At 50.0% G+C, this 25,107-nt stretch overlaps 2 protein-coding genes across 6 annotated transcripts in view; one reads left to right on the forward strand and one right to left on the reverse strand.

Moving 5' to 3' along the window:
* Positions 1-127: 127 nt before the first annotated feature.
* Positions 128-9,370, forward strand: PRKAG3 (protein kinase AMP-activated non-catalytic subunit gamma 3). 4 transcript variants are annotated; one of them, XM_046645001.1, is made up of 15 exons: positions 128-342; positions 498-774; positions 1,407-1,446; positions 1,909-2,064; positions 2,401-2,804; positions 4,242-4,323; positions 4,788-4,846; positions 4,969-5,014; positions 5,198-5,252; positions 5,429-5,555; positions 5,694-5,862; positions 7,183-7,220; positions 7,402-7,548; positions 7,885-8,116; positions 8,686-9,370. In XM_046645001.1, exons 4-14 carry the CDS (start codon positions 1,911-1,913, stop codon positions 7,999-8,001), a joined length of 1,398 nt encoding a protein of 465 aa, XP_046500957.1. In that variant the 5' UTR covers positions 128-342; positions 498-774; positions 1,407-1,446; positions 1,909-1,910; the 3' UTR covers positions 8,002-8,116; positions 8,686-9,370. The 4 variants fall into 4 exon arrangements, with proteins under 4 accessions (XP_046500957.1, XP_046500959.1, XP_046500955.1 ...); XM_046645003.1 differs by having other exon boundaries at positions 254-274; XM_046644999.1 differs by lacking the exons at positions 128-342; positions 498-774 and adding an exon at positions 881-1,004.
* A 5,863-nt stretch (positions 9,371-15,233) lies between these two features.
* The window catches only part of LOC124229261 (sterol 26-hydroxylase, mitochondrial), a 43,425-nt gene continuing 33,551 nt past the window's right edge, over positions 15,234-25,107 (reverse strand). For both annotated transcript variants that reach the window (XM_046644398.1, XM_046644399.1), the window contains exons 4-10: positions 17,767-17,966; positions 17,437-17,634; positions 17,102-17,274; positions 16,331-16,497; positions 16,047-16,128; positions 15,755-15,967; positions 15,234-15,596 (exon numbers count right to left, since the gene is read on the reverse strand). In XM_046644398.1, coding sequence (XP_046500354.1) covers positions 15,477-15,596; positions 15,755-15,967; positions 16,047-16,128; positions 16,331-16,497; positions 17,102-17,274; positions 17,437-17,634; positions 17,767-17,966 — 1,153 coding nt within the window. In that variant the 3' untranslated portion in view covers positions 15,234-15,476. The remainder of the gene's footprint in view (positions 15,597-15,754; positions 15,968-16,046; positions 16,129-16,330; positions 16,498-17,101; positions 17,275-17,436; positions 17,635-17,766; positions 17,967-25,107) is intronic.

Genomic DNA, 25,107 nt, shown 5'->3' on the forward strand with positions numbered 1-25,107 from the left:
ACTGAGTGTCCACTCCAGGGCCAGAGCCTGAGATGGAAGAGGCTGGAAGGAGGAGAGGAAGGGAGGGGCAGAGAGAGGGGAGCTGGAGCAGCTGGGTCAGCAGCATTCCTGATTTGGACACTGACTCAGGCCCCAAGAATGCCAGGGAAGGGGGGTGGGCAGCCTCCGGAGCCGGCCTGGGATCCTGTTGGCACCAGCAGATATTGGGACGGCACGCACCTCGGGGTGGGGAAACTGCGGCTCCTGCACACCTGGACCTGCCTCCAAACCACAGGTGGAAACGGGTGGATCTTTGTGGACAAGTGCAGGCCCCGAGCCTCGAGCCCACCGCACACCTTCAAGGTGACCCTCACAGTTGCCCACCTGCCTGGACCATCCCACCCCAACTCCTCCACCAGAGAGAGGGACATGCTTCTGGGACTGAAATGGGGACATCTGGACACACACTGGCCACTGTCCCAGGACCACCCACACGCCCCGTCTCCTCACTCTCCTAGCTGGCTGCAACTCGCCCTTTCTAACTCCAGCGCCATCCACAACTGAAGTTGGTAGGGAAGAAAGTGAACTCCGAAGCTCGGTCTGCCTCCGCTTTGGCTCCTGTGGCACCTGACGGAGATGAGAAGCCCTCGGAGAAGGAACCCAGGACCCTGAGAGGCTCCTGCTCCCACCCCAGGGCCCTCGCGAAGCTCCAAGCCGCCTCCCCGACAGCAGGGTCCTTCTCACTTGTCCCAAGAGACCCAGCAGGCAGCCTGGGACCAGGCATGGAGATGCCAGGTGCGCCCCTTCCCACCCCACCCTGCCCCCCACTGCTGGTCTGGAGCAGCTGAGTGGCTGGACCCTCCCTCCCGCTGTCTGACACTCAATCAGAGAGAAACCGATCCAGGAAGGGCAGGGTGCCAGGGGCAGGGCCAAGAATAGTGCTGCCCAGCCACAGTATCGCACACTTGCTCTCTGTGGATCCGGTTAGCTGCATGGAGCCCGAGCTGGAGCACGCACTATGCAGGGTACGGGGTCCCAGGGGGCCGGAGCTGGGTAGCCGAGGCCAGCAGATCAAGAGCACATCAGGCCGTGTGAAAGCATGCGTGTGTGTGTGAGTTTGGTCTGGATTTTCTCTGCGTATGTGAACATGTGAGTGCCTATGTGTGTATATTCTTTAAATGAGTGTCTGCAGTTCTGCGTGTGTCTGTTAATGGTTGAATCTGTGTTTCTGAGTGTGTGTAAGTGTTTGTGTATGGCTGTGTATGTTTATGTGTTTTTGTGGGGTGTGCGTATGGGTGTGGGTGTGTTTATGGGGGTGTGTATATATGCATGTGTGTGTGTGTGTTTGCACGGTGGGGAGAGAAGGACCTGTGGTTTGGGAGTGGAAGGTGTTTTCCTCACCCCTTCAGACATTCGTCTCCCCACAGACCCCATCCTGGAGCGACCTGGGGGGACCCGAGCATCAAGGTAAGTGGGGCTGCCTCCTCCTCATAGGCCCAGCTCCTCTCCCACTTCCTTTGTCCCCCCTCTCTGGGCCCCCAATCTCCCCTACTCCACGAACCTGCCTTTTGTCTTCCTCTCCTTTCCTTCTTTGTTTCTTCTTCCTCCTCTCCTCCTCCTTCCTCTTTCAGGAGAAGAGAGGGGAGCTCTAGAGTCTGAAGACTTGGACCCTAGTCCTGGCTTTATCACCTACTAGCTGTGTAATTTGTGGCAAATTTCTTAATCTCTCTGACCTCAGGTCCCTCGATAACAAAATAGGGATGATAATAATGCCTCCCTTGTAAGATCACTATGAGGTTTGAATGAGAATTATGTTGGAGAAAAAACCTTTGGAAGCTTGCAAATATTAATTATTATTATTAATAACACTTTAATTGATTTTGTTGTGTCAATCCCTATTAACCAAACAGGCCCCATTCCCCCTTCCAGAGATGAGCTTCTTAGAGCAAGGAGATAGCATTTCATGGCCATCACCAGCCATGACCGCCAGTTCAGAAAGAAGCCATGGAACACAGGGGCCCGAGGCCTTGAGTTGGACAAAGCAAAAGGCTGTGGAGGCAGAGGAGCTGTCAGGCCCGGAGGAAGGTAAGACCAAGGCCAGTTCTGGGGAGATGGGAGCAGGGGCAGCAGGAGCTTGGGGACAGGGTCCCTCCATACAGAGTCGGACCCAACCTGCATCCTGTGGACTTGAGGTTCAGTCTCCCCATGTGGGAAAGGTCAACTGCCTTGCAGAGCCAGGGACCCAGCATGGCCAACTCAGACAGATGGGACAGAGCCACTATCTTGTGTGACTCTCTGAGACTCAGCTGCAAAATGGAGGCCGCAGCATCCAGGTTACCAAGGCTGCTGTGAAGATGAACCAAGACAGTAGATGAGAGAGTTATTTGGAAGATGGAGTTACTGTCCTCTCCTCCCGAACAGGTCCCCAATCCAGGCCGGCTGCTGAATCCACCGGGCTGGAGGCCACATTCCCCGAGGCCACACCCTTGGCCCAAGCTGCTCCCTTGACCGGGGTAAACACTCCACCACCAGAAAGGGACATCCTCCCCAGTGACTGTGCATCCTCATCCACTGGCTCCAGCACAGATGATCTGGACCTGGGCATAGAGTTCTCAGCCACAGCAGGCTGGGGGTGTGAGCTCGGCCTGGTGGAAGAGACGCCTGCCCGGTACCCGTCCCCGCGGGCCCTCTTACCCAGGCTGGGCTGGGACGACGAGCTGCAGAAGCCAGGGGCCCAAGTCTACATGCACTTCATGCAGGAGCACACCTGCTACGATGCCATGGCAACCAGCTCCAAGCTGGTCATCTTCGACACCACACTGGAGGTGAGGCCGCCGCTCCACCCCATCTCCATCCTCACAGCCCTGCAGCCACCACTCACACCCTCCAGGACGCCCTGCCAGGCCAGGCTCCCTGCAAGACCCTTCCAGGACTCCTCCTTAGCGTCATGGATACCAGTGTGGGGAGGGCTTCTATTCTCTGTGAGCACCCCGTCATTGTCACCGCAGCTCTGCCACTTAGTGTGTGTAGCATCTTGGGTGGGTTACTTTACTTCTCTCATCTCAAAAATGGGGATAGGAATGCCTGCTTTGCCCTACAAGTTTCAGAAGACTCCTGGGACAACCCAGGATAAGTGGGAGCACTTTGTGAAGCCCTGAATACATGGAAGATGTTGCAGGGTGACTTAGGCCAAGGAGCTTGGGACTCTGGGTAAGAGAAAAACAGGATGACCTCTGGTCCCTGCTCTTCCATTAGGCTGAGCTACGAAATGTCTGATTCCGTTCTTATCATGTATGGCAGAGCAGTGTTTCCCAAAGCATGGCCTATGTATCGTCCACAGCGCACGATTTGACGGTAGTGGCATATGAACAAATGATTTCTTTTTGGAGCTCTAATACATATTTTAATATGTATTAGAAAAATACAACCAGCATGGATAGATAGTATTGCTTAGGATGAGGCTAAAATGAGTCAATGTAAGGGAAAAAGATTTTGTAAATATTACGTAAATAATTGCCAGCCCTGGTGGTCTAGTGGTTAAGATTCGGCGCTCTCATTGCTCTGGCCCGGGTTCATTTCTGGTCAGGGAACCATACCACCCACCTGTCGGCTATCACCTTGTGACGGCTGCATATTGCCATGATGCTGAAAGCTATGCCACCAGGATTTCAAATATCATCAGGGCTACCCATGGTGGACAGGTTTCAGTGGAGCTTCCAGACTAAGACAGACAGGGAAGAAGAACCTGCCCACCCACTTCTGAAAAAACTTGGCCGTGAAAACCCCGTGAATACAGCAGAACACTGTCTGATAGAGCGCCAGGTGAGAGGGTGGCGCAAAAAGACCAGGCAGGGTTCCACTCTGCCAGACACAAGGTCGCTAGGAGACGGAATCGACTCCATGGCATTAACAACAACAAAAATGTGAATAATTGTACCTCTAGTACTTAGATTAGCAAGAACTATGGTGTTGTGTCTGTATTGTATACACATGACTTCCGAGTGGGAATACTGAGTTAGTTTCCCACACCCTGGTGTGCCTGCTGGAGGGGGTCAGCTCAGTGCCTCAGGCCCCCAGCAGCCTCATTTCTGTAGCAAATGTCCATGACAAGGATCATGTCTAGGGGGTGCCATGAGATGAGAAAGGTAGGCACGCTCATGTCGAGGACTCCAGGAAGTCCCCATGGAAGGACGCTGGTTGGGACAGGGTACCACTGAGGGGCAGTGACGGACTCACCCTCCGCTGTTCTCCCTGGCCCTCAGATCAAGAAGGCCTTCTTTGCCCTGGTGGCCAACGGCGTCCGGGCGGCACCTCTGTGGGACAGCAAGAAGCAGAGCTTTGTGGGTGAGGAAGGGCTGGGGAGGTGGAGGTGGGGGGGAAGGGAAAGGAGGGACCCTGTGAGACGGTTCTGGGGCCAAGCTCTGATGCCCCGCAGGCTTGAGCAGACCCTCAGGCTGAGCCAATTCAGGGGCCAGAGTGGGGGAATGTTCGATTCCCATCTGGTGGTGGCCAGCTGGGAAACCCCATCTGTGGAAGAGCTGTGACCAGCTGTACTACCCCGTGGTCCCATGTCGTAGGTGCTAGGTAGAAAAAGAGGAAAGGGAGAGGAAGAAATTAGGAGGATGGGAAAGGTGGGGAAGGAGAGAAATTACAGAGGAAGTGTGCAAAGGAGAACCCCATTTCTCACTCATGGGAGGGCAGCCCTTCTCTCCTCTTTCCACAGTTCCCACTCTTGGCTCAGAGCTAGGACACTGGCAGGGTCTGGCCCTCAGGCTGACGCCCTGTCCCTCCCCCTCCCAACCCCGCAGGGATGCTGACCATCACGGACTTCATCCTGGTGCTGCATCGCTATTACAGGTCCCCCCTGGTGAGGAGAGGGCTGGGAGTCCTGGGGGCACCCATCTCAGCTGGGACGGGGGGGCGGGGTTCATGGAGCCTGTTGCCAGAGGGGCCCACATCTGATTTCTGGAGTCCTGTCGATGCTTCTAGGTCCAGATCTATGAGATTGAAGAACATAAGATTGAGACCTGGAGGGGTGAGCAGGCAGAGGGGACCTGGAAAGGGATGGAGGGTGTGTGGGTGAGCATGGGGAAAGCCTAGAGGAAGCAGGGGAAGGTGAGAGGGAGCCCAGGGGGCCTGAGGGAGGTGGGACAGTCTGGGGGCTGCCAGGTGAGGCGGGGTGGCCAGCTCCCTTGGGCTGACTCAGCTTTTCCTGCAGAGATCTATCTTCAAGGCTGCTTCAAGCCTCTGGTCTCCATCTCTCCCAGTGACAGGTAGACACCCCCAGCCGCCCACCGGCACAGTCCCTTCCCCAGCCCTTCAGTTCCAAGCTCACCACCTCATCCTTGGAGACCAGGCAGCCTTGGCATCCTGTTCTCCTTCCTAGGGGGCTGGGATGGAGGGCATCTTTCCCCAGGCTGCCCCAGTCTCATTGCTCCCACCTCCATAGCCTGTTCGAAGCCGTCTACACCCTCATCAAGAACCGGATCCACCGCCTGCCAGTCCTGGACCCGGTCTCGGGCGCCGTCCTCCACATCCTCACACACAAGCGGCTGCTCAAGTTCCTGCACATCTTTGTGAGCCTGGGCGCAGCCTCGGAGGGCAACCCGAGGGGCCAAGAAGTTTCGGACCTAGGGGTTGGGGGTTGGGGAGGGAGCAGCTGGGACCCCTCTGGGGGCTGCTCCCCCACTGATGCCGCCTGTCCCCCACCCAAGCAGGGCACCCTGCTGCCCCGGCCCTCCTTCCTTTCCCGCACCATCCAGGATTTGGGCATCGGCACATTCCGAGACTTGGCCGTGGTGCTGGAAACAGCGCCCCTCCTGACCGCACTGGACATCTTTGTGGACCGGCGCGTCTCTGCGCTGCCTGTGGTCAATGAAGAGGGTACTAGCACCCAGGACGGGGGCTCTGGCTGGGGTGGGGCGGTGGGGAGCAGGGGTCTATGTGGCATCAGCTTGGGGCCCGGGGTAGACTCAGGGCTAGAAGTCTCTGCCTGCTTGGAGCCTTGGACCAGCTACATAGCCTCTCTGTGCCTCAGTTTCCTCATTTGTGAAATGGGGATCTTAACAACACGCATCCTCTGACTTCACAGGGTTATTTAAAAGGACTGTGTGCAATAAAACGACCATGGCGAGAGGAAACAGCAGATGAGGATTCTAATTTTAATTCACCCTAAAATGGGCCATGGGACCCAGCTAGACTTCAATTTCTTGCTGTGAAACAGGGCGAGAGGGCCTATAAGATAATTTCTTTGGCTGAACTATGGTTGTAAACTATTCCAGAGTTAAAATCGCCACCACGAAGCTAGATACCAAGAAGTTTTGTAATCTATTTTTTATTATAAAAAACTTCAAATGGATGAAAATGGTAGGAAAATGTATAATATACATATATATAAAATATGTAATGAACCCCACATTTCCATTGCCTGGATTAACTACTGTTAATATATTACTATAACCAGTTTTTGGGGGTTTTTTTGCTGAAGTAGTTTAAAGTAAATTACAGATATCGTGTCATTTCACCCCTTACCCTTCGGTCTGCATCTCTTAAAATAAGTGTATTTCCCATACCACCTGACAAAACTATAAATAATTTATTAATGTTATCGATATCTAATCCTTATTCTCATTTCCCCACTTTCTCCCAAGAATATGTTTTTTCACAGTTCATTTGTTCAAACCAGGATCTAACGAAGGGTCATGTTTTTTATAAGCTTCTCTTAAGCCTCTTTTAATCTCAACAATTTCACCCCTTGCTTAATTTTCCCGACATTGAGGAGATGGAAGCTGGGGTTAGGTGTCCTACGGGCTGTCTCACCTCCAGATTTGTCACAGGTGGCTTTACCTTGTTCCTCTCTTCCTGTTTCCTGGAAACCAGAAATTAGACCTCAAGGCTGGATCAGACGCAGGCTATACATCTGAGGCTAGGGTATTTCATGGGTGACGTGGCGTACTCACCGTGTCACATCAGGAGGCATGATGTCACGCTGTCTCTCTCGCTGTGTTGCTAACTTTGATCCGTGGGTCCTGGTGGTGGCAGCCTGAGGCCTCATTATAAAGCCAGCAGACAGGGCGGGGGTGGGGGGTGGTGGTGGAGGTGGAAGAGCTCATTCCAAAAGCCTGCCCCGGGTCCTTGCACGACATCCTGCTTCTGATCTGAACCCTTCCCTGCCCTTCTCTCGCCTCCCCACCCTCCCCACAGGACAGGTCGTGGGCCTCTACTCTCGCTTTGATGTGATCGTAAGTGTCTGTGGGGAACACGAGGATCTGGGGGTGCCACAGGGAGGCTGTGGGTGTGAGGATCGATGGGGAGTATTTCTGTGGACCAGGGGGACCTTGCAAGTGTACAGGGAGAGGTATCTGTGGGGCTGGAGCCTGGCCGAGGGGGTGACTAAGGGCGGCACTTCCCTCCCTGCCCCAGCACCTGGCTGCCCAGCAAACCTACAACCACCTGGACGTGAGCGTGGGAGAAGCACTGAGGCAGAGGACGGTGTGTCTGGAGGGAGTCCTTTCCTGCCAGCCCCACGAGAGCCTGGGGGAGGTCATCGACCGGATTGCCCGAGAGCAGGTACTCTGTGCCCTTCTTACAGCTCCCAGCACGGATGGCCTAGCCCTGAGCCACCGCAGCTGTCCCTGGACACGGGGCACCTGCCCCGCCCTCCCACTTGATGGCCAAGCTCTTGGTGTCCACAGTGGTCTGCAACTGGTCCTGACCGTGGAGCCCTCATGCCAAGGGCCACACCAGCTGATCACCCCAGAGCAGTCTCAAGACACCCCTAACTGGTTTCTAGGAGATGCTTCCTTGCTCCCCCAGTTATGTCGAATTGTTGCCTCTGATTCTTGGCTCGTTGGCTGCCATAGCCGCATGGCTCTGCCCCATCACTGACCCTCTGTGACCCCACAGGTACACCGGCTGGTGCTGGTGGACGAGACCCAGCACCTCCTGGGCGTGGTGTCCCTCTCTGACATCCTTCAGGCACTGGTGCTCAGCCCTGCTGGCATCGATGCTCTCGGTGCCTGAGGAAGTCGGAGTCCTCACTCCCAGCCACCTACCACATCCAGAAGCCAACGCAGGGAGCCAGGCACCCGGCCTTCCTGTCCCCCCACCCCCATCTGCTGGTTCGGCTCTGGTTCAGGTAGGCTCTGCCCTGGGCTACTGGCCTCAGCATCAGCCCCTCGATTTTTCTGGGCTCCCAGGTCTCAGATTGGGACACCCTGAGGACAGGAGTGGCCCAGCTCATAGCTGAGCAGCCCCATGGAAACAAGTGTCAGGACTCCCTGTGGGGCCACCGCTTTGTCCCATTCTCAGCTGAGGTCCTGGAGGCCCTCATGAGAGGGGTGGACAGGGGCTGGAATGAAGGCCAGGGCAGCGACATGACTTAGGTGCTCTGGGGAGATTGACCTGCCTCTTGCCTGCTTGGAATTCCCCTGGAAGGAAACAACTTAATAAAGCTTTGTCGAATGGAATTTCCATGCTCAGTAAGAACTAAGGCTGAAAGGAGGCAATTTCCATCTAAGTCCTCATCTGGGTAAATTTGACATGATCCCAGACTCTTCTCTGGTAGCAAGTTTGCCCGGGGTTTGCAGAAGGGTGGGGGCACAGATTCCACCTATGTGGCAATGGATGGCAAGACTGAGGTTCCCCTACTGGAATGGTAGCTCCCCTCCCCACTGAGTCACGTCTTCCCTTCTCTCCTCCGCACAGGCTTCTCCAGCCCTCCCTAACTGCCCTTGCCCTGCCCGTGCTCCCAGAAGCCCTCAGGAAGGCCCAGTGCACCATGGGATGATGAAATTAAGAGCAGCTGTCAGCCTGGAGGTCCCTGAGCCAGAGGCACTGGCATTACCCCAGGGCCGACTGCTCCACGCCCACCCACATCGCTTTCCCGAAACCTGGGTCCTGACTGGCCGAGTGGGGCAGTGAGCCCTCAGCCAGTGGGTTAGTCAGGGACTCCGGGTTCCTTGGCTTCTCGACTACCTGCTGCTCATGCGCCCAGCTCCTGGCAGTCTCAGCTATTCTTCCCCCATGGAAACAACCCTAGTGGTCCCCCACAACTTCGCCACTGCCCTCCTACTCTCCCAGCACTGTCATTTCAAGGCTGCTGGGGGTCACCACGGAACAGCAGTTATTTCTGGAGCTGCCTGTTGGAGTGAGCGTCCCCCTCCATTCTCATCCTTAGCTCTCGCCGGCAAACAGTGTTCTCAGTCCCCAGGCATGGTCTGGATTCTGATCACTGAGGATGTACGATGGAGAAAACAAAAAGAACAACCCACGAACTTAGATTTTTACAAGTTTCACTCAGAAAACAGTACAGTCGTTTGACCTAAGCTTGTGGCAAGATCCCTGTGCTTTCTGAATTCAAAGACACGAAGGAAAAGCTCTCGTTGACAAACGCTGCAGTGCCTTTCATTTCCTCATAGAGTATTGTTCCACCAAAATTTTTTTCATCTTTTATTTATAACAAGACCATAAAGAAAATATGAATTAGTCACTTACATCATAGGTACAACTCAGTTCACAGACTCTAATCTATAAGAAACATAACTTTAGTTTTCCAATGCTGAATATGAACCTTATTTCACCAGGTGGCAGAGATTAATCTGTCAGTTTGGGGTTCCCCTCCCACTTTTCCTTGGGTTAAGTTCGGTGAGGGGGGCAGGCTTGAAGTACTGTAAGGCTTTGTTCCTCAGTCAGCGTCATCTGTCCTTGCCAGCACCTGCTAAAACATCCCTGCTCCCATGTGATTGTCACTTGGTCATTGGTGGGCGTGACCTCCGCTAGGAGCTCCCTCCCTCACGAAGCCTCTTTGGGCCTGCCTGCCCCTGGGGCGTGAGGACATTCTAGCTCCTGGCCCTGCACCCCTCTGGGCTCCAGGAAGCTCTGTGGGACTGTCCCGTCTGCTGAGATGGATAGCAAGTGGCCTGTCCTATTCTGCACCTCAGGGTTTTCCCAGCCTCTACCCAGGAAACATGGGGCCCTTACCATCTCCAAACCTTTCTAGGGTTTTTGTCATATTCCCGCCTCCCTTCAGACACAGCTCCCTTCTCAGGGACCCCAGAAATGTCTACACTGTCTTAGCTCCCCCAACCCCACCAGCCTCTGGAATCTTTACCCAGTCGGGAAAGAGGGGCCCTTTTTCTCTAAGCCATCATATATTCTTCCAAATCCACTGTATGTGTCCTGAGTTCTTGCCACCCACCTTGAGGGTCAGGTGTTTGAAATCCCAAAGGCAAGACTGGGCTTCTGCTGTCTCATCCCTCCCCTGGGGCCGTGGCCACTGTAGGTCTAGCTGTCCAGTGGGGAGGGGTAGGTTATATTTCTAAAACACAATCCCACCCCATTGCCCTCACAGAGTCACAGAGGGGAGACATTGGAGCTCGATGGGTCAGGCAGCAAACAAAGGCGTTTTCTCCTGGACAGTCAGCTTGTTTCCCTATTGCCGTAACTCGCTGGTCTGTGCTGGCTCTGCTCTGGCCCCACCTGGGAAGGTCCTCTGTCTTGGGCTCATGTGGGAGGATAGGATGGAGTGCTCTCTGGGCCTGTCTCCAGGGACAGAGTCCTTGGGGAGCCAGGGGGAGGCTGCCTCCAGCCATGTCTGGCTCTAGGGAAAGAGCAGCACCGTCACTGTTTTGAGGCGCTGCATGAACAGACATTCGGAGGGCCGAGCACAGGCTTGAGGAGGAAAGGACAGCCTGAGGAAGGCACTCTTCCGCCTCCTGTTCCCCCTGAGAGCAGATAGGTCTCTACTCTCTGGGCCTGCCATCTAAGGACCTAGCAGATCCACCCTGGGGCCCTCCTCACCCACTGCCTCACAGCCAGCCCTCAGCGCCTGACCCAGCCCTCCAGCTTCACGGCTGCAAGAGGAGAGGCAGAGAGCTGCCATGGGAACTGCAACTAGCTCAGAGCAAAGGTGCACCCTTGTGTGAAACCTCCCTGCTGTCCCCTCTGCTCACACCCGTGAACTTGGGGCTGCCCAAGCTTCCCAGCATCATTGCCTCCTTGTCCCCAACTCTTCCCCCACCTCTGAGGCCCCTCTGAGGCCCCTCCAAGGCTCTGCGGCCTTGGGGCTGGACTCCCACAGACTCCTTAGCTCAACCCGTCCCTCCTCTCCCAACCCTCTCAGTAGTTCTCAACCGTGGATGTGCAACAGGACCACCCGAGGTCTTCAGAAAATGCAGATTCCGGGGCCCCATCCCTAGGGATGCTAATGTCCTGATTGGGCGTGGGACCTGGGCAACTGCATTTATTTTCTGTAGAAACTAGAGACTTTACGATTAATAGTGCGTGATGAGCCTGACAGCATGCTGAGAACTAAGGATGCCTCATTCTCACAATTAGTAAAATCACTGGGTTTATCTACTACTTATTATGACTAAGTTCTACAAGAAGCACTGGCTAAGAGGAACCACAGAACACAGAAGACACACGATTCGTTAGCCTTCTCACTACTCTTCTCCCAAACATCCTTAAATACAGAAGAATTCAGTGCAATGTCACGTATACCCCTTCCACGATTACAACTGTCCAAGCTTTTACTTGATACACATGTTAAAACTGGAATCATAAGTGATGACCTGGAAATAAACTAATATTATCAAGCCAAAATACACTCGGAGCTAAAACTTCTATAGAACATGGGCATGCAGACCGCCAGAAAACAACAAACACTCTGTTTTTATTCCCGGTAGTGCTGCATCATTGTTTAAGACAAGCTGTTTTCTTAAAGTTTTACCCAAAAATATGGTAGGCCAAATTAGGACATTTGGCCAAATTCAAGCTAGCTGGAATAGCAGTAATGAGATGTGCACATTCTTTTCAGTCAAAGGTGTATCTGCTGTGGTGAATTAATGGCTCCTTTAAATCCTGTTCTTCTTTCCTTACAGAATCGGGTCAGGGTGAGTTATCAGGGAGCCGCACTGTGACATCCGTTCACTGTGACTTATGGGAACGGCCCAGAGTTCCTGGAAGTGTGCCCTATCACTGGCCACTGATGGTCTCTGTGCCAGCCTTCAAACCAGGGCCGCGGCCTTCTACCCTCCAGAGAGAAAGTTGCAAGGGAGAGAGTCCATGCTATTCCACCACATCCATCCTGTAGCTAGTCCATGTGTCTCAAGGAATCACCGTCAAAGAAAGGAATTTTTCCATTTACATGAAATGAGTCTTCTCCAGGCATTGCGATAGAATAAAAACTGACAGAGGTCAATTTCGACTCCAAGATAAGCAAAAGAACTTCATGTACACTTACAGTATATCCATTTTTCTGTAGGTATATTATATCTCAATAAAAATCTTTCACAAATTAAAAAAAAATAAGAACTTCAAGTATAAAGAGACATCTCTTTGGCCACGCTGTATTTTGTTTTTCTCTGTTGGGGTGGGAGTCTCTGAGCCTCTTCTTCCCAGAGTGGTGTCTGTGGCTTGCCAGCAGCGGCCTCAGCGAGCCAGGTTTCACAGTGGTGTTAATGGCACTGCGGCTCTTATCTCTTGTCCCTGATGGCAAAGAGCTTTCAGAGGGAGCCTCTGAAGCGGCCTCCACCTCATCAAAATGTGAAGGAATATAGCCTGCTCTTGAATTAATCCTCACAAGGACACCATTGCTTCACCTATCTGCTTAGCTCGTTCCGGCTCTGCATTTCTGGTTTCTGGTTGGAGGCTGGATTTTAGGCCCTATAAATGCACGGCAAGGCAGTGCCTCCGAATTTCCTGTGGTGTCTCTGGAAGTATGGCTTATCTTGGCAGCTATTTCTACAATAATCTGATCAAACTGATCTTCATAGATTTTCCTTCAATTGAGATATAATTCACATACCATTAAACTCACTCTTTCCAAGCGTATAATTCAATGGTGTTTAGTGTATTCACAAAACTGTGCAACTGTCACCACTATGTAATTCCAGAACATGTTCATCACCCAAAAGAAATTCCATCTCCATTAACAACCTCTCCCTTTCTCCCTAGCTCCTGGCAACCACTAATCTACATTCCGTCTTTACGGATCTGCCTGTTCTGGACATCTCACGTCAGTGGAGTCCACCAAGACATGGTCTTTTGTATCTGGTTTCCTTTATTGACATAACATTTTCAAGGTTCATCCAAGATGTAGCATGAATCAGTACTTCATTCTTTTTTCACAGATGAATAATATTCTATCCTATGAATATACAAGATCTTCATAGATTCTGATGTGAGATTAGCCTGTCGATTCACTGACTGAGCAGCAGACACAAACGCTGACGCTCCTGGACAGTTACTACAAAGCCCCAATCCCAAGCCACATCACACACACTCCCCTACCCAAGCGCCAGCCCTGAGGGGCTCACGTGGCTTGGGCAGCTCACCCCTGCTGGTCTGAAGGGGGGGGCATACCGGGAAAGGCAGAAGTCCCCTCTGGTTGACTTTGTGACAGAGCTCCTGGCACCTCCAAGCCCAGCCCCCAGCTTCTGCTTTTATAAGCAGCTCTCACCGGTGAGCCCCTGCATGGGTGGGGTCGAGAGCCGTGCCCTCACCATCAGGAATTCCTCTCAATTCTTTCTATGTTTCTCTTCTCAACATGGACAGCTCCACATCCTCCCCTCTCCTTCCTGTCCCTTCCTCCGATTCCAGTCTCTTCTCATTCAACAAACATTTGTTAATCGCCTCCTAGGTGCTGACACAGAGTTAGACACTGGGATCCAAACGGAAAGGAGCTTGATTTGTGCCCTGCAGGGGTCTCACAGCTGGCGGGGGAGACAGTCGGGTCTACAACAGGGTGAACGAACGGGCTGGGGTGCTTGTTCTGGAGGGGGAATGGAGGAGAGCACAAGAGGAAGTGCTCACACTCACCCAGAGAGGTCAGGGAAGGCTTTGCAGAGGCAGTGACATTTGAGCTGAGTCCTAAGGAAGAGCAAGTTCTCTGGGATGACATAACAGTTGGTGAAGACGGTGTTCCAAGGAGACGGGACATTAAGTACAAAGTATTGAGGCCGGAAAGAGCACAATGTGCTCGGGGAAATACAAGGACTTTGGGCTCAGCTGTGGAAGGGTGTCCTGGTGGGAGGATGGGGGGTGTGGAGGGTAGGGTGCCAGAACACAGAGAGTCTTTTGTTGTTGTTCTGTTTTGGGGTTTCTAGTTTGTTTTTGTTTGTTTTGAACGCATTCAGGCCCTTGGAAAGGGCTCAAATATGTAGACTTCGATTGCAAAATAGCTCTGAGATCCCAACTCAGGAACAGCCAGATGGAAGAGATGCGTAGGGCAAAGCATGGGGAAAGGGCGCGGAGCTTCGGGGCCCTCTCCAGGCGCCACACTCTCCCCAGCCCCGCCATGTGTTCGCCCACCTGGAAGCTTCCACAAGGGGTCTTCTAAGCCACGGTAAGGACTTTGGACTGTGCCTCAGGGCAGAGAGGAGCCACTGAGAGATTTTAATCAGGGCAATGACGTGACTTTTTTAATGGGCTCAAACTCAAATCCTGACAGACATCAGAAATTTGACTTTAGTTTTCTAAAGAAATTTACAGCTGGGGCTGGGACTCTGAGGCTGGGGTTCACTAACTTTGCAGGCTCGTGCGCCGGTACGCTGGACCTCAACGCCCGCCCCTTTCCCTCTAGTCAGCTTCCTGTGCTGAAAAGGCTGGAAAGCTAAAAACTACAATCCCCAGACTCCCTTGCAGCTAGAGTTCCAGGTGGGACGTGGGTTCCCCTTCGTGGCTGTAGGTGAGAGACATTTGGAAGGGGGCCACACTTCTGCTGTTCCAGCTCTTTCTGCCATCAGGAGCAGGGAGCAGAGTGAGAGGACATCTTTTTTTGTTTTTGTTTTTTTTTGCCAGCACAGACCTGGGAGACAGGGAATAGGACTAGGGCCAACAGCTGTAGTGAAAGCTTTCCAACTCTCATCCTCTTGGCCAACGCAGTGCTTCCCAGGCTGCTCAGCACCCTGGGGTGTGCTAGGAGTCACGGCTGCAGGCCTAGCCTAGAACTCCTCCAACAATTTTTACAGTACTCTACTGCCTAAAGCTAAGCACTTTCTGTTCAAGAGCAGGTGCCACTCTCAGTGACAAGGAACTCGCTCTGCAGCTCTTGCTCCTGCGGGGCCTCCGCCAACGTCAAGTGCAGCTAAGGCCTCTTTGCAAGGTCTGGGAAGGCATGCGGTGTTCTCGGCTTCCACGGAGTGAGGCAGCTCTGCATCTCACCAAGACTCCTGAGTGGGGAGAGGGTGTTCTCCAAACACAGAAAGGGGTTCAGATGCTGGGTCATCAAAAAGAATGACAAAGGTCTCCAGTCATCAATAAAAGCCCCTTTATTCTATATTTTCCTCAAGCATAGCAATGTGACAAGGGGATGGCCTTTTATCTAAGAAGGAGACACTCAACATGATAAAAGTTGCAGAAGCTCAGTGTTCTGTGGGAAGGACACTGAGTCGCTCCAGCCTTTGGCATCTGGCAGCCCCTTTCTCTCTCTCCTCATCTGAGACACAGCAGTAGCCAGGAATTTCTGTGCCAGGGAGGGAGAGGAGGGGGCCAGCTCAGCACTGTCTCTGCAGGAAACGCAGGCCCACCTTCTTACTGGGAACCAGGACGACGCGGGCCATGCTCTTCACCTCCCCCGTCTCAGGGGCCAGGGCCACCTCATACTGTTGGATCAGCTGGGAGGTAAAACGCAGAGACGGAGTGATTAGAGTCTGTTGATCCCCATCCACTGCCCTCCTCTGCACGCTCCCACCCTGTGCCTCCCTTCACTCCTCCTCATGGCCTCCTTCAGCCCTCTCTGGCCCACACACCCCTCCCACCTTTCCCCACTCACCCTTGTCAGCAGCAGCTGCATCTCCAGCTCTGCGATCCTGCGGCCCAGGCAAGCTCGGACCCCATAGCCGAAGGGCACAGAGCCAAACGGGTGTTGGACCCTGAGGGTATCAGTCTGGCTCTTCCTCAGCCAGCGTTCAGGCCGGAAGCTCTCCGGCTCAGGGAAGATGCTAGGGTCCCGGGATGCCACATAGTGGCACAGCACAAACTGGGTCTGCAGAGGAAGAATGGGCAGCACATGAGTTTAGGGCTGCGGGGCATCCCTGGGACCCCGGCTCTCCAGTCCCACTCACATTCTTGGGGAAGAAGAAGCCACCAACTTCAATTTCCTTTTCCGTGATGACCCGGGAATTCACAGGGACCACAGGGTAGAGGCTACAGGGGAAAGAAAGTGCAATTTGCCCTGGATCCAAGAAGGTGCAGAAGGCCCTCCGGTTCGACCCCACCTCTCTGGTCCCCCAGGCCCCTCTTCCCATCTCATCCCGGCCCTAGACCCAACCCACCAGTGCCCACTTCCCACTCGTGTATCTGAGTACTCCCCCACACAGACTCTGTGCCCCCGGCAACAGCAGCCTACCGCAGGGTCTCCTTAAGTACAGCTTTGAGCAGGGGCATGTGAGCAAAGTCCTTGTGCTGAGGCACCTGCCCAGCTGGCACCACGCCCATCACCTCCTTGTGCAAGGCCGCCTGGATCTCTGGGTGCTTTGAAAGGTGGTACAGGGCCCACGTCAGCGTGTTGGATGTCTGGGAGGTTGAGTGAGAGACGAAGTGAGGAGGGATTTCTAGGAAAAAGGTCAGGTTGGTAGCGGGAGGGTGGGGGAGTGGACGTGTGCAAAATGTGGGAGAAAAATTAATTTGCCACGAGTATGGCAGAATAAGACACAGGAGTTCATGGGGTCCCCCATGCTAAACGTGACTCCACAGTGGGAGGGAGGACCAACATGATGGAGAACCACACTCTAGCAACAGAGGAGACTAACAGAGAGGGAAACCCAACACGACAATAGGGCTAGGAAGAGGTCCTACAAAGAAGATGCTTGTGGGCAAGCTCTTCAACTCTCCACTTAAACACAGCACGAGAAAGTCATATTAGATGTGAGGTAAAACTTCTCAGCCGTTCCAGGGAGGCTCCAGGAGGTGATGGGTTCCCTCTTAAGAAAGGACCATCCCCTGCCCACCTCCACCGGGCCGAATGACCCCATTTTCCTTCTAGCTCTACACCCATGTTACGGAAAGAGAAGTAGGTACCTGGAGGGACGAAGATCAGGCTCAGGTGGGGGACAATGGGGAATTGGCTCAGGATGGGAGCTGGGAGTCCCTGGTCTCCTCGCCGGCCCCCCTCACCCACCGTGTCTACTCCAGCCAGGAGCAGCTCAGGCAGGCTGCCCATGGCCTCATGAGGACTGAGCTGTCCGCTGGTCAGCAGGAAATGCAGGTAGCCAGATATCTGGACCCCATCTGGGCCCCCTGTCTGCAGCTGGGCCTCTATTTCCTCGAGTTTCTGATCAATCAGCTTCTTCCCTACAGGGACCACGGAGAACAGGAGAGGATAAGGCAAAAGTCATGATCTCCGAGGACAGAGAGCAACTCCAACAGCTGGGAGCATGAGAAGGTCCTAGGAAAGGCTGCTAATGCAGGACCCTGGGACCGCCCCCCCCCAACTTCCTTCCCTGGACTCCTCACCAAAAGAGAAGATGGTGTTCCAGCCATCCAGGTATCGCTTCCAGAAAGGGAGCACAGAACGGGTCCACTTGGGGAGGATGGTGCTATAGACTGAGTTCTTGAACATGAGATCGATAGATCTGATGAAGGTCCTGGTGTCCTGGGGGATGGAGCGCTCCAAGCAGCCAATACGTTTCTCAAACAGGATGTAGGAAATAGCTGGCGGTGCACAGAGGCCATCACAGGAGGCGGTGCCATGGCACACAGAATCCAGGGGGTTTTGAGGAGGGGGAGCAACACCTACCCCTGAGCCATGCCCACCCACCCCGGCCCCTCTCCCAGCAAGGGTACCTTCCAAGGCAAAGTGGTAGAAATGGTGAGCGATGTCAGGCACCTGGTCCCCCGAGGCACTCTCCGCCCGCAACTGGCTCAGTCGAACCATGAAGTCATCGATCACCTCGTTCAGAGCATCCGTGTAGAGCGCAGCCTCAGTTGGCTTCAGTAGCCGCTGGTTCAGAGCCTGGCGCAGCCGGTACCAGGACTCTCCTTCCCTGCGGAGAATGGAGGAGCAACCCAAACATAAGTATCTGATGGGGGTAGATTCCATGGTACCTTCCCACCCTGAGGCCCCTACCAAGTCTAGGAAAACCACAGACTCCTGGATTTAGAATTACAGAATCACCAAACTTTCAAATGACACAAAACTTCAGAATCTCACTACAGGAGAGTGGCAGTGGTCAACGTGGGCGTCTAGAACCAGACTGCCGGGGGTCAAATCACAGGTCTGATGATCACGGGCTGAGCGACCACAGGCAGGTGACTTAACTCCTCTGTGCCTCAGTTTCCCCTCCTGTAAAATGGGAATAATAAGAGTGACTATCTTAGTAGGGTTGTCCAGATAACTGAAGTGCTTAGATCAGTAGCCTGGCATGTAGTGAATGCTTGAATGTTGACTACGATTATCTGAGGATGATACAACTCAAGAACCTTCTGGATGTGACCTGAGGAGGAGCTGCAGTGGTCCTAGTCCGTCTGCGTGGAGGACAAGGAATAAAGGAGAAGCAAATTAGGGTTCCTGAGGTGCTCAGACTCTGGACCTTCAGGCTCTCCTTGGCTCAGTGGGCCAAGGAGACAGGGAGACCCAGCAGGCGATGCCCCAGGTCCTCTTGCCATGGCCATTCAGCAGTAATTGGGTCCCCACCCTGGTTAGGTAAGGATGCTCGTGTGAATGGGAACATGCTTCCCATAAGGAAGCTTCAAGTTAAGGGGCTGTCGCCACACTCAGCTGTCCCCCAAACCTTTGACCTTTCCTAAGCAAGCTGAGTATGTGTCAAATTTTTAAAAATTATTTGCAGAGTAATAAGTACAATTTGGTCCAATTTTAACAGGAAACCCTACATATCCATATGTATATTTTTACATAAAGTAGGGAAGAATTCACACCAGACTATTAGGGGGATGGGATGGGAGTTGGGGGTAGGGAAACAATATTTTATTATCGGCATTTTTTTTATTGAGTTATTGATAGGTTACAATCTTGTGAAATTTCAGTTGTACATTAATGTTTGTCAGTCGTGTTGTAGGTGCACCACTTCACCCTTTGTGCCCACCCCCCACCCCACCTTTCCCCTGGTATCCACTAAACTGTTCTTAGTCCATAATTTTAAATTCCTCGTATGAGTGGAGTCATACACAGATTATCCTTCTCTCGCTGGCTTATTTCACTTAACATAATTCCCTCAAGGTCCATCCATGTTATTGCAAATGGAATGATTTTGTTCTGTTTTGCAGCTGAGTAGTATTCCATTGTATATATGTACCACATCTTCTTTATCCATTCGTCTGTTGCTGGACACTTAGGTTGCTTCCACGTCTTGGCTATTGTAAACAGTGCTGCAATAAACATTGGGGTGCATAGGACTTTTGGGATTGCTGACTTCAAGCTCTTTGGATAAATACCCAGTAGTGGGATGGCTGGATCGTATGGTAGTTCTATTTTTAATTTTTTGAGGAATCTCCATACTGTTTTCCATAGTGGCTGCACCAGTTTGCATTCCCACCAGCAGTGTATGAGGGTTCCTTTTTCTCCGCAACCTCTCCAACATTTGTTGCTATTAGTTTTAGATATTTTTGTCGTTCTAACGGGTGTAAGGTGATATCTTAGTGTAGTTTTGATTTGCATTTCCCTGAGGATCAGCGATGATGAGCATCTTTTCATGTGCCTATCAGTATATCTTCTTTGGAGAAATGTCTGTTCATGTCTCCAGCCCATTTTTTGAGTGGGTTGTTTGATGTTTTGTTGTTGAGTTGCGAGAGTTCTTTATATATTATGGATATTAAGCCTTTGTCAGATATATGACTTGCAAATATTTTTTCCCAGTTAGTGGGTTGTTTTTTTGTTTCAATCCTGTTTTCATTTGCCTTGAAGAAGCTCTTTAATCTGATGAAGTCCCATTTGTTTATTCTTTCTATTGTTTCCCTTCTCTGAGAAGGCATGGTGTCCGAAAAGATCCTTTTAATACTGATGTCAAAGAGTGTACTGCCTACGTTTTCTTCCAGAAGCCTTATGGTTTCAGGTCTCACCTTTAGGTCTTTGATCCATTTTGAGTTTATTTTAGTGAATGGTGAAAAAGAATGGTCAATTTTCATTCTTTTACATGTGGCTTTCCAGTTTTCCCAGCACCATTTGTTGAAAAGACTTTCTTTTCTCCATTGTATGCCCTCAGCTCCTTTGTCAAAGATAAGCTGTCAATAGATGTGTGGTTTTATTTCTGGGCTTTCAATTCTGTTCCATTGATCTGTGCGCCTGTTTTTGTACCAGTACCATGCTGTTTTGATTACTGTAGCTTTGTAGTATGTTTTGAAGTCAGGGATTGTGATGCCTCCCGTTTTATTCTTTTTTCTCAGGATCGCTTTAGAAATTCGGGGTCTTTTGTTGCCCCATATGAATTTTAGGATTCTTTGTTCTAATTCTGTAAAGAATGTCATTGGGATTCTGACTGGGATGGCGTTGAATCTGTAGATTGCTTTAGGTAGAACGGACATTTTAACTATGTTTATTCTTCCAATCCATGTACATGGAATGTCTTTCCATCTCCTTATGTTGTCATCCAATTCTCTCAGAAAGGCCTTGTAATTTTCATTATATAGGTCCTTCACTTCCTTAGTTAAATTTACCCCAAGGTATTTTATTCTTTTTTGTTGCGATTGTGAATGGTATTGTATTCTTGAGTTCTTTTTCTGTTGGTTCATTACTGGAGTATAGAAATGCTACTGATTTATGCAAATTGATTTTATACCCTGCAACTTTGCTGTAGTTGTTGATTACTTCTAACAGTTTTCCAATGGATTCTTTGGGGTTTTCTATATATAAGATCACGTCGTCTGCAAACAGCGAGAGTTTCACTTCTTCCCTCCCTATTTGGATTCGTTTTATTCCTTTTTCTTGCCTGATTGCTCTGGCCAGGACCTCCAGTACTATGTTAAATAAGAGTGGTGATAGAGGGCATCCTTGTCTCGTTTCTGTTTTCAGGGGGATGGCGTTCAGTTTTTGCCCATTGAGTATGATGTTGGCTATGGGTTTGTCGTATATGGCCTTTATTATGTTGAGGTAGTTTCCTTCTATGCCCATTTTGTTCAGAGTTTTTATCATAAATGGCTGTTGGATCTTGTCAAATGCCTTCTCTGCATCTATTGAGATGATCATGTGGTTTTTATTCCTCAGTTTGTTGATGTGGTGTATCACGTTGATTGATTTGTGGATGTTGAACCATCCCTGTGTCCCTGGTATGAATCCCACCTGATCATGATGTATGATTCTTTTGATGAATTGCTGAATTCTGGTTGCCAAAATTTTGTTTAGAATTTTTGCCTCTATGTTCATCAGTGATATTGGCCTGTAGTTCTCTTTTTTCGTGGTGTCCTTGTCAGGTTTTGGTATCAGCGTGATGTTGGCCTCATAGAATGTGTTAGGAAGTGTTCCATCGTCCCTAATTTTTTGGAATAGCTTGAAAAGGATAGGTATTAAATCCTCTCTGAAAGTTTGGTAGAATTCCCCAGGAAAGCCATCTGGTCCTGGGGTTTTATTCTTTGGGATGTTTTTGATTGCTGTTTCAATCTCTTTCCTTGTGATTGGTCTGTTCAAATTGCCTGCCTCTTCTTGAGTGAGCTTTGGGAGATTGTAGGAGTCCAAGAATTTATCCATTTCCTCTAGGTTATCCATTCTGTTGGCATATAGTTTTTTGTAGTATTCTCTTATAATCTGTTGTATTTCTGCAGAGTCTGTTGTTATTTCTCCTCGCTCATTTCTGATTTTGTTTATTTGAGCTTTCTCCCTTTTTTTTCTTTGTAAGTCTGGCTAGTGGTTTGTCAATTTTATTTATCTTCTCAAAAACCAGCTCTTTGTCTCATTGATCCTTTCTACTGCCTTTTTCGTTTCAATAGTATTTGTTTCTGCTCTGATTTTTATTATTTCTCTCTGCTGACTTTGGGCTTCATTTGTTCTTTTTTCTCTAGTTCAGTTAGGTGTGCTTTAAGGTTGCTTATTTGGGATTTTTCTTGTTTGTTAAGATGTGCCTGTATTGCGATGAATTTTCCTCTTAATACAGCTTTTGCTGTATCCCATATGAGTTGGTATGGCATGCTATCATTTTCATTTGTTTCCAGGTATTTTTTTATTTCTTCTTTAATTTCTTCAATGATCCATTGCTTGTTCAGTAGTGTGTTGTTTAGTCTCCACATCTTTGTGCCTTTCTCAGCTTTTTTCTTGTAATTAATTTCTAGCCTTATAGCACTATGATCTGAGAAGATGCTTGTTATTATTTCAATTTTTTTAAATTTGTAGAGGCTTGCCTTGTTTCCCAACATATGGTCTATCCTAGAGAATGTTCCACGTGCACTTGAGAAGAATGTGTATTCAGCTCTTTCAGGGTGAAGTGATCTATATATGTCTATTAAGTCCAATTGTTTTAGTTTTTCATTCAGCTCCACTATTTCCTTGTTGATTTTCTGTCTGGATGATCTGTCCATTGATGTGAGTGGGGTGTTGAGGTCCCCTACTGTTATTGTGTTGTTTTTAACGTCTTCCTTTAGGTCTGTTAATAGTTGCTTTATGAATCTTGGTGCTCCTGTGTTGGGTGCATAGATATTTATAAGCGTTATTTCTTCTTGATGAAGTGTCCCTTTGATCATTATATATTGTCCCTCTGTGTCTCTCTTTACCTGTCTTATTTTGAAATCCACTTGGTCTGGTATGAGAATTGCAACACCTGCCTTTTTTTCCTTGCTATTTGCTTGAAGTATTGTCCTCCACCCCTTCACCCTGAGTCTGTGTTTGTCCTTGGGGCTGAGGTGTGTTTCCCGGAGGCAACAAATTGTTGGATCATGTTCTTTAATCCATTTTGCCACTCTGTGTCTTTTTATTGGAGAGTTCAATCCGTTCACATTGAGAGTGATTATTGATGCTGTTAATCTGTCGCTCATTATCTTGTTTTCCTGCGTTTCTTTTCCTGTTTGCTTTAGACTACCCATTTAATACTGCAATTTCTTATGCTGGGTTTCTTAGATTTTTCCTTATTTGTGATTTGTGACTCTGTTCTGTACTTTATTTTAGTGTCTACCTTGAAGTTTGTATTTAGAATCTTGTGCATAATATAGTCTATTCTCTGGTGGTCTCTTACTTACTTGACCAATACTGATTTAGACCCTTTGCTCTTCCCCTCGTAAATAATTATTTTCATTTTTTATTCCAACTCGTCTTATTAATTTGTAGTTAGAGTGCTAAGATCGTCCTTGTTTTGGTAGTTTCCTCACCTTTACCCTAATGCTATAGTTGAATATTTGCTATCCTGTTCTGGTTCTATCCATCGGTCTCCCTAGTCTGTGGATTGTGTCCCCTTTCTCCCTTTTTTCTTTTTTCAGGTATGAGAGCCTTCTTGAGGATTTCTTGTAATGGAGGGCTTTTGGTTACAAATTCCCTTCACTTTTGTTTGTCTGGAAAAGATTTAATTTCTCCCTCATATCTGAAGGAAATTCTTGCTGGATAGAGTATTCTTGGCTGAAGATTTTTATCCTTTAAAGCTTTGAATATGTCACTCCATTCTCTCCTAGCTTGTAGGGTTTCTGTAGAGAAATCCGCTGACAGTCTGATAGGGGCTCCTTTATAGGTTATTCTCTTTTTTTTTTTTTTCTTACTTCCCTGAGTATTCTTTCCTTATCTTTCCTTTTTGCCAACTTTACTACTATGTGCCTTGCAGTAGGTCTTTTTACAATGACAAATCTAGGAGATCTAAAACCCTCCTCTACACGCATTTCTCCATCGATCCCTAGATTTGGGAAGTTCTCTTCAATAATTTCGTTAAGCACACTTTCTGCTCCATTTTCCTTTTCCATATTCTCGGGAATTCCTATGATCCTTATGTTCTTACTCCTCATTGAATCCATTATCTCTCGGAGATTTTCCTCATTTTTTTTTAATTCTTAGTTCTCTTTCTTCCTCTGTCTGGCGCCATTCAGCCTGTCTATCTTCGATTATGCTAATTTTCTCCTCTATGTTGTCTACATGGGCATTCAGGGAATCCGTATTCTGTTTTATCTGGTCCATTGTGTTTTTCATCTCAAGTAATTCTGTTTGATTCTTCTTTATGATTTCAATCTCTTTTGTGAAGTAACTCCAGAACTCGGCTTGTTTCTCTATCTTTCTCTCTACCTCATTGAGTTTTTTGATTATAGCTGCTCTGAACTCATTATCACTTAGTTTACCTACTTCCAAGTCCTCAGGACTTAATTCTGTGTTTTTATTGTTTTCCTTCTGGTCTGGGGCTTTTATAAATTGCTGGATGGTAGAGGAGCGTTTTTTTCTCATGGTGGTAGAATTCAGTTGCAATTACAGCCTGTCACCACTAGATGGGGGTCGAGAGCAGCATGTTAGCTCTCCGCCTTGGGGCAAGATGGCTGCGCCCACTGGCTTTGCCGGGCGGAGGGGCTGTTACTCACACTCGACGGTCTGGGTTCAGATCAGTTCTGTTCTCTGGTCTCCCAAGGCCCTTGATTTATAGGGTCCCCGTGGAGGGAAGTTTTCCCCCCGTCAGCGTGTCTCCACTGAATCAGCGGCAGGAGTCCTGCATGATCCCCTGGTCGCGCGGCCCCTCCCCCACTCCTTCCCGACCCGCGCCGCAGCGATCGCAGACTCTAGGGGAGGGAGCGATGTTCTCTCCTACCGTTCCAGCGCCTCCGAGGGTGTAAGCAAGGTTTATGATCTCCGCCTTCTTGGTATTGTAGGTCTCTGACAAGCTGGCATTATGTTTATTCTCTGAAATTCAGTTCTTCCGATCTTTTGTTGTATTTTGGAGGGGAGAGAATCCCGGGTCAGCTCACCCCGCCATTTTGCTCCACCCCTTCCTATTATTGGCATTTTTACCCTAAGTATGACTTTAGAATTTTAAAAACCAATAAGGTATTTTAAAAAGAAAAAAACATTAAAAAGTCTTAAGTCAAGAATCAGATTTTTGGGGCAGGCTCCGTGGCTGAGTGGTTAAGTTCGCACACTCTGCTGCGGTGGCCCAGGGTTCGGATCCTGGGCGCGGACATGGCACCGCTCGTCAGGCCACGTTGAGGTGGCGTCCCACATCCCACAACTAGAAGAACCGGCAACTAAGATATACAACTGTGTACAGGGGGGTTTGGGGAGATAAA

Source organism: Equus quagga, chromosome 17 (assembly GCF_021613505.1).
Source record: "Equus quagga isolate Etosha38 chromosome 17, UCLA_HA_Equagga_1.0, whole genome shotgun sequence".
In the NCBI taxonomy this organism is placed as follows: domain Eukaryota; kingdom Metazoa; phylum Chordata; class Mammalia; order Perissodactyla; family Equidae; genus Equus; species Equus quagga.

What these genes read in the sequence shown, in the direction of transcription:
- PRKAG3 (XM_046644999.1), top strand. Translation starts at nt 972, where the DNA reads ATGGAGCCCGAGCTGGAGCACGCACTATGCAGG. An exon ending in ACTCTCGCTTTGATGTGATC is followed by an intron (nt 7,221 to 7,401) that starts GTAAGTGTCTGT and finishes TCCCTGCCCCAG; the next exon opens with CACCTGGCTGCCCAGCAAAC. An exon ending in ACCGGATTGCCCGAGAGCAG is followed by an intron (nt 7,549 to 7,884) that starts GTACTCTGTGCC and finishes GTGACCCCACAG; the next exon opens with GTACACCGGCTGGTGCTGGT.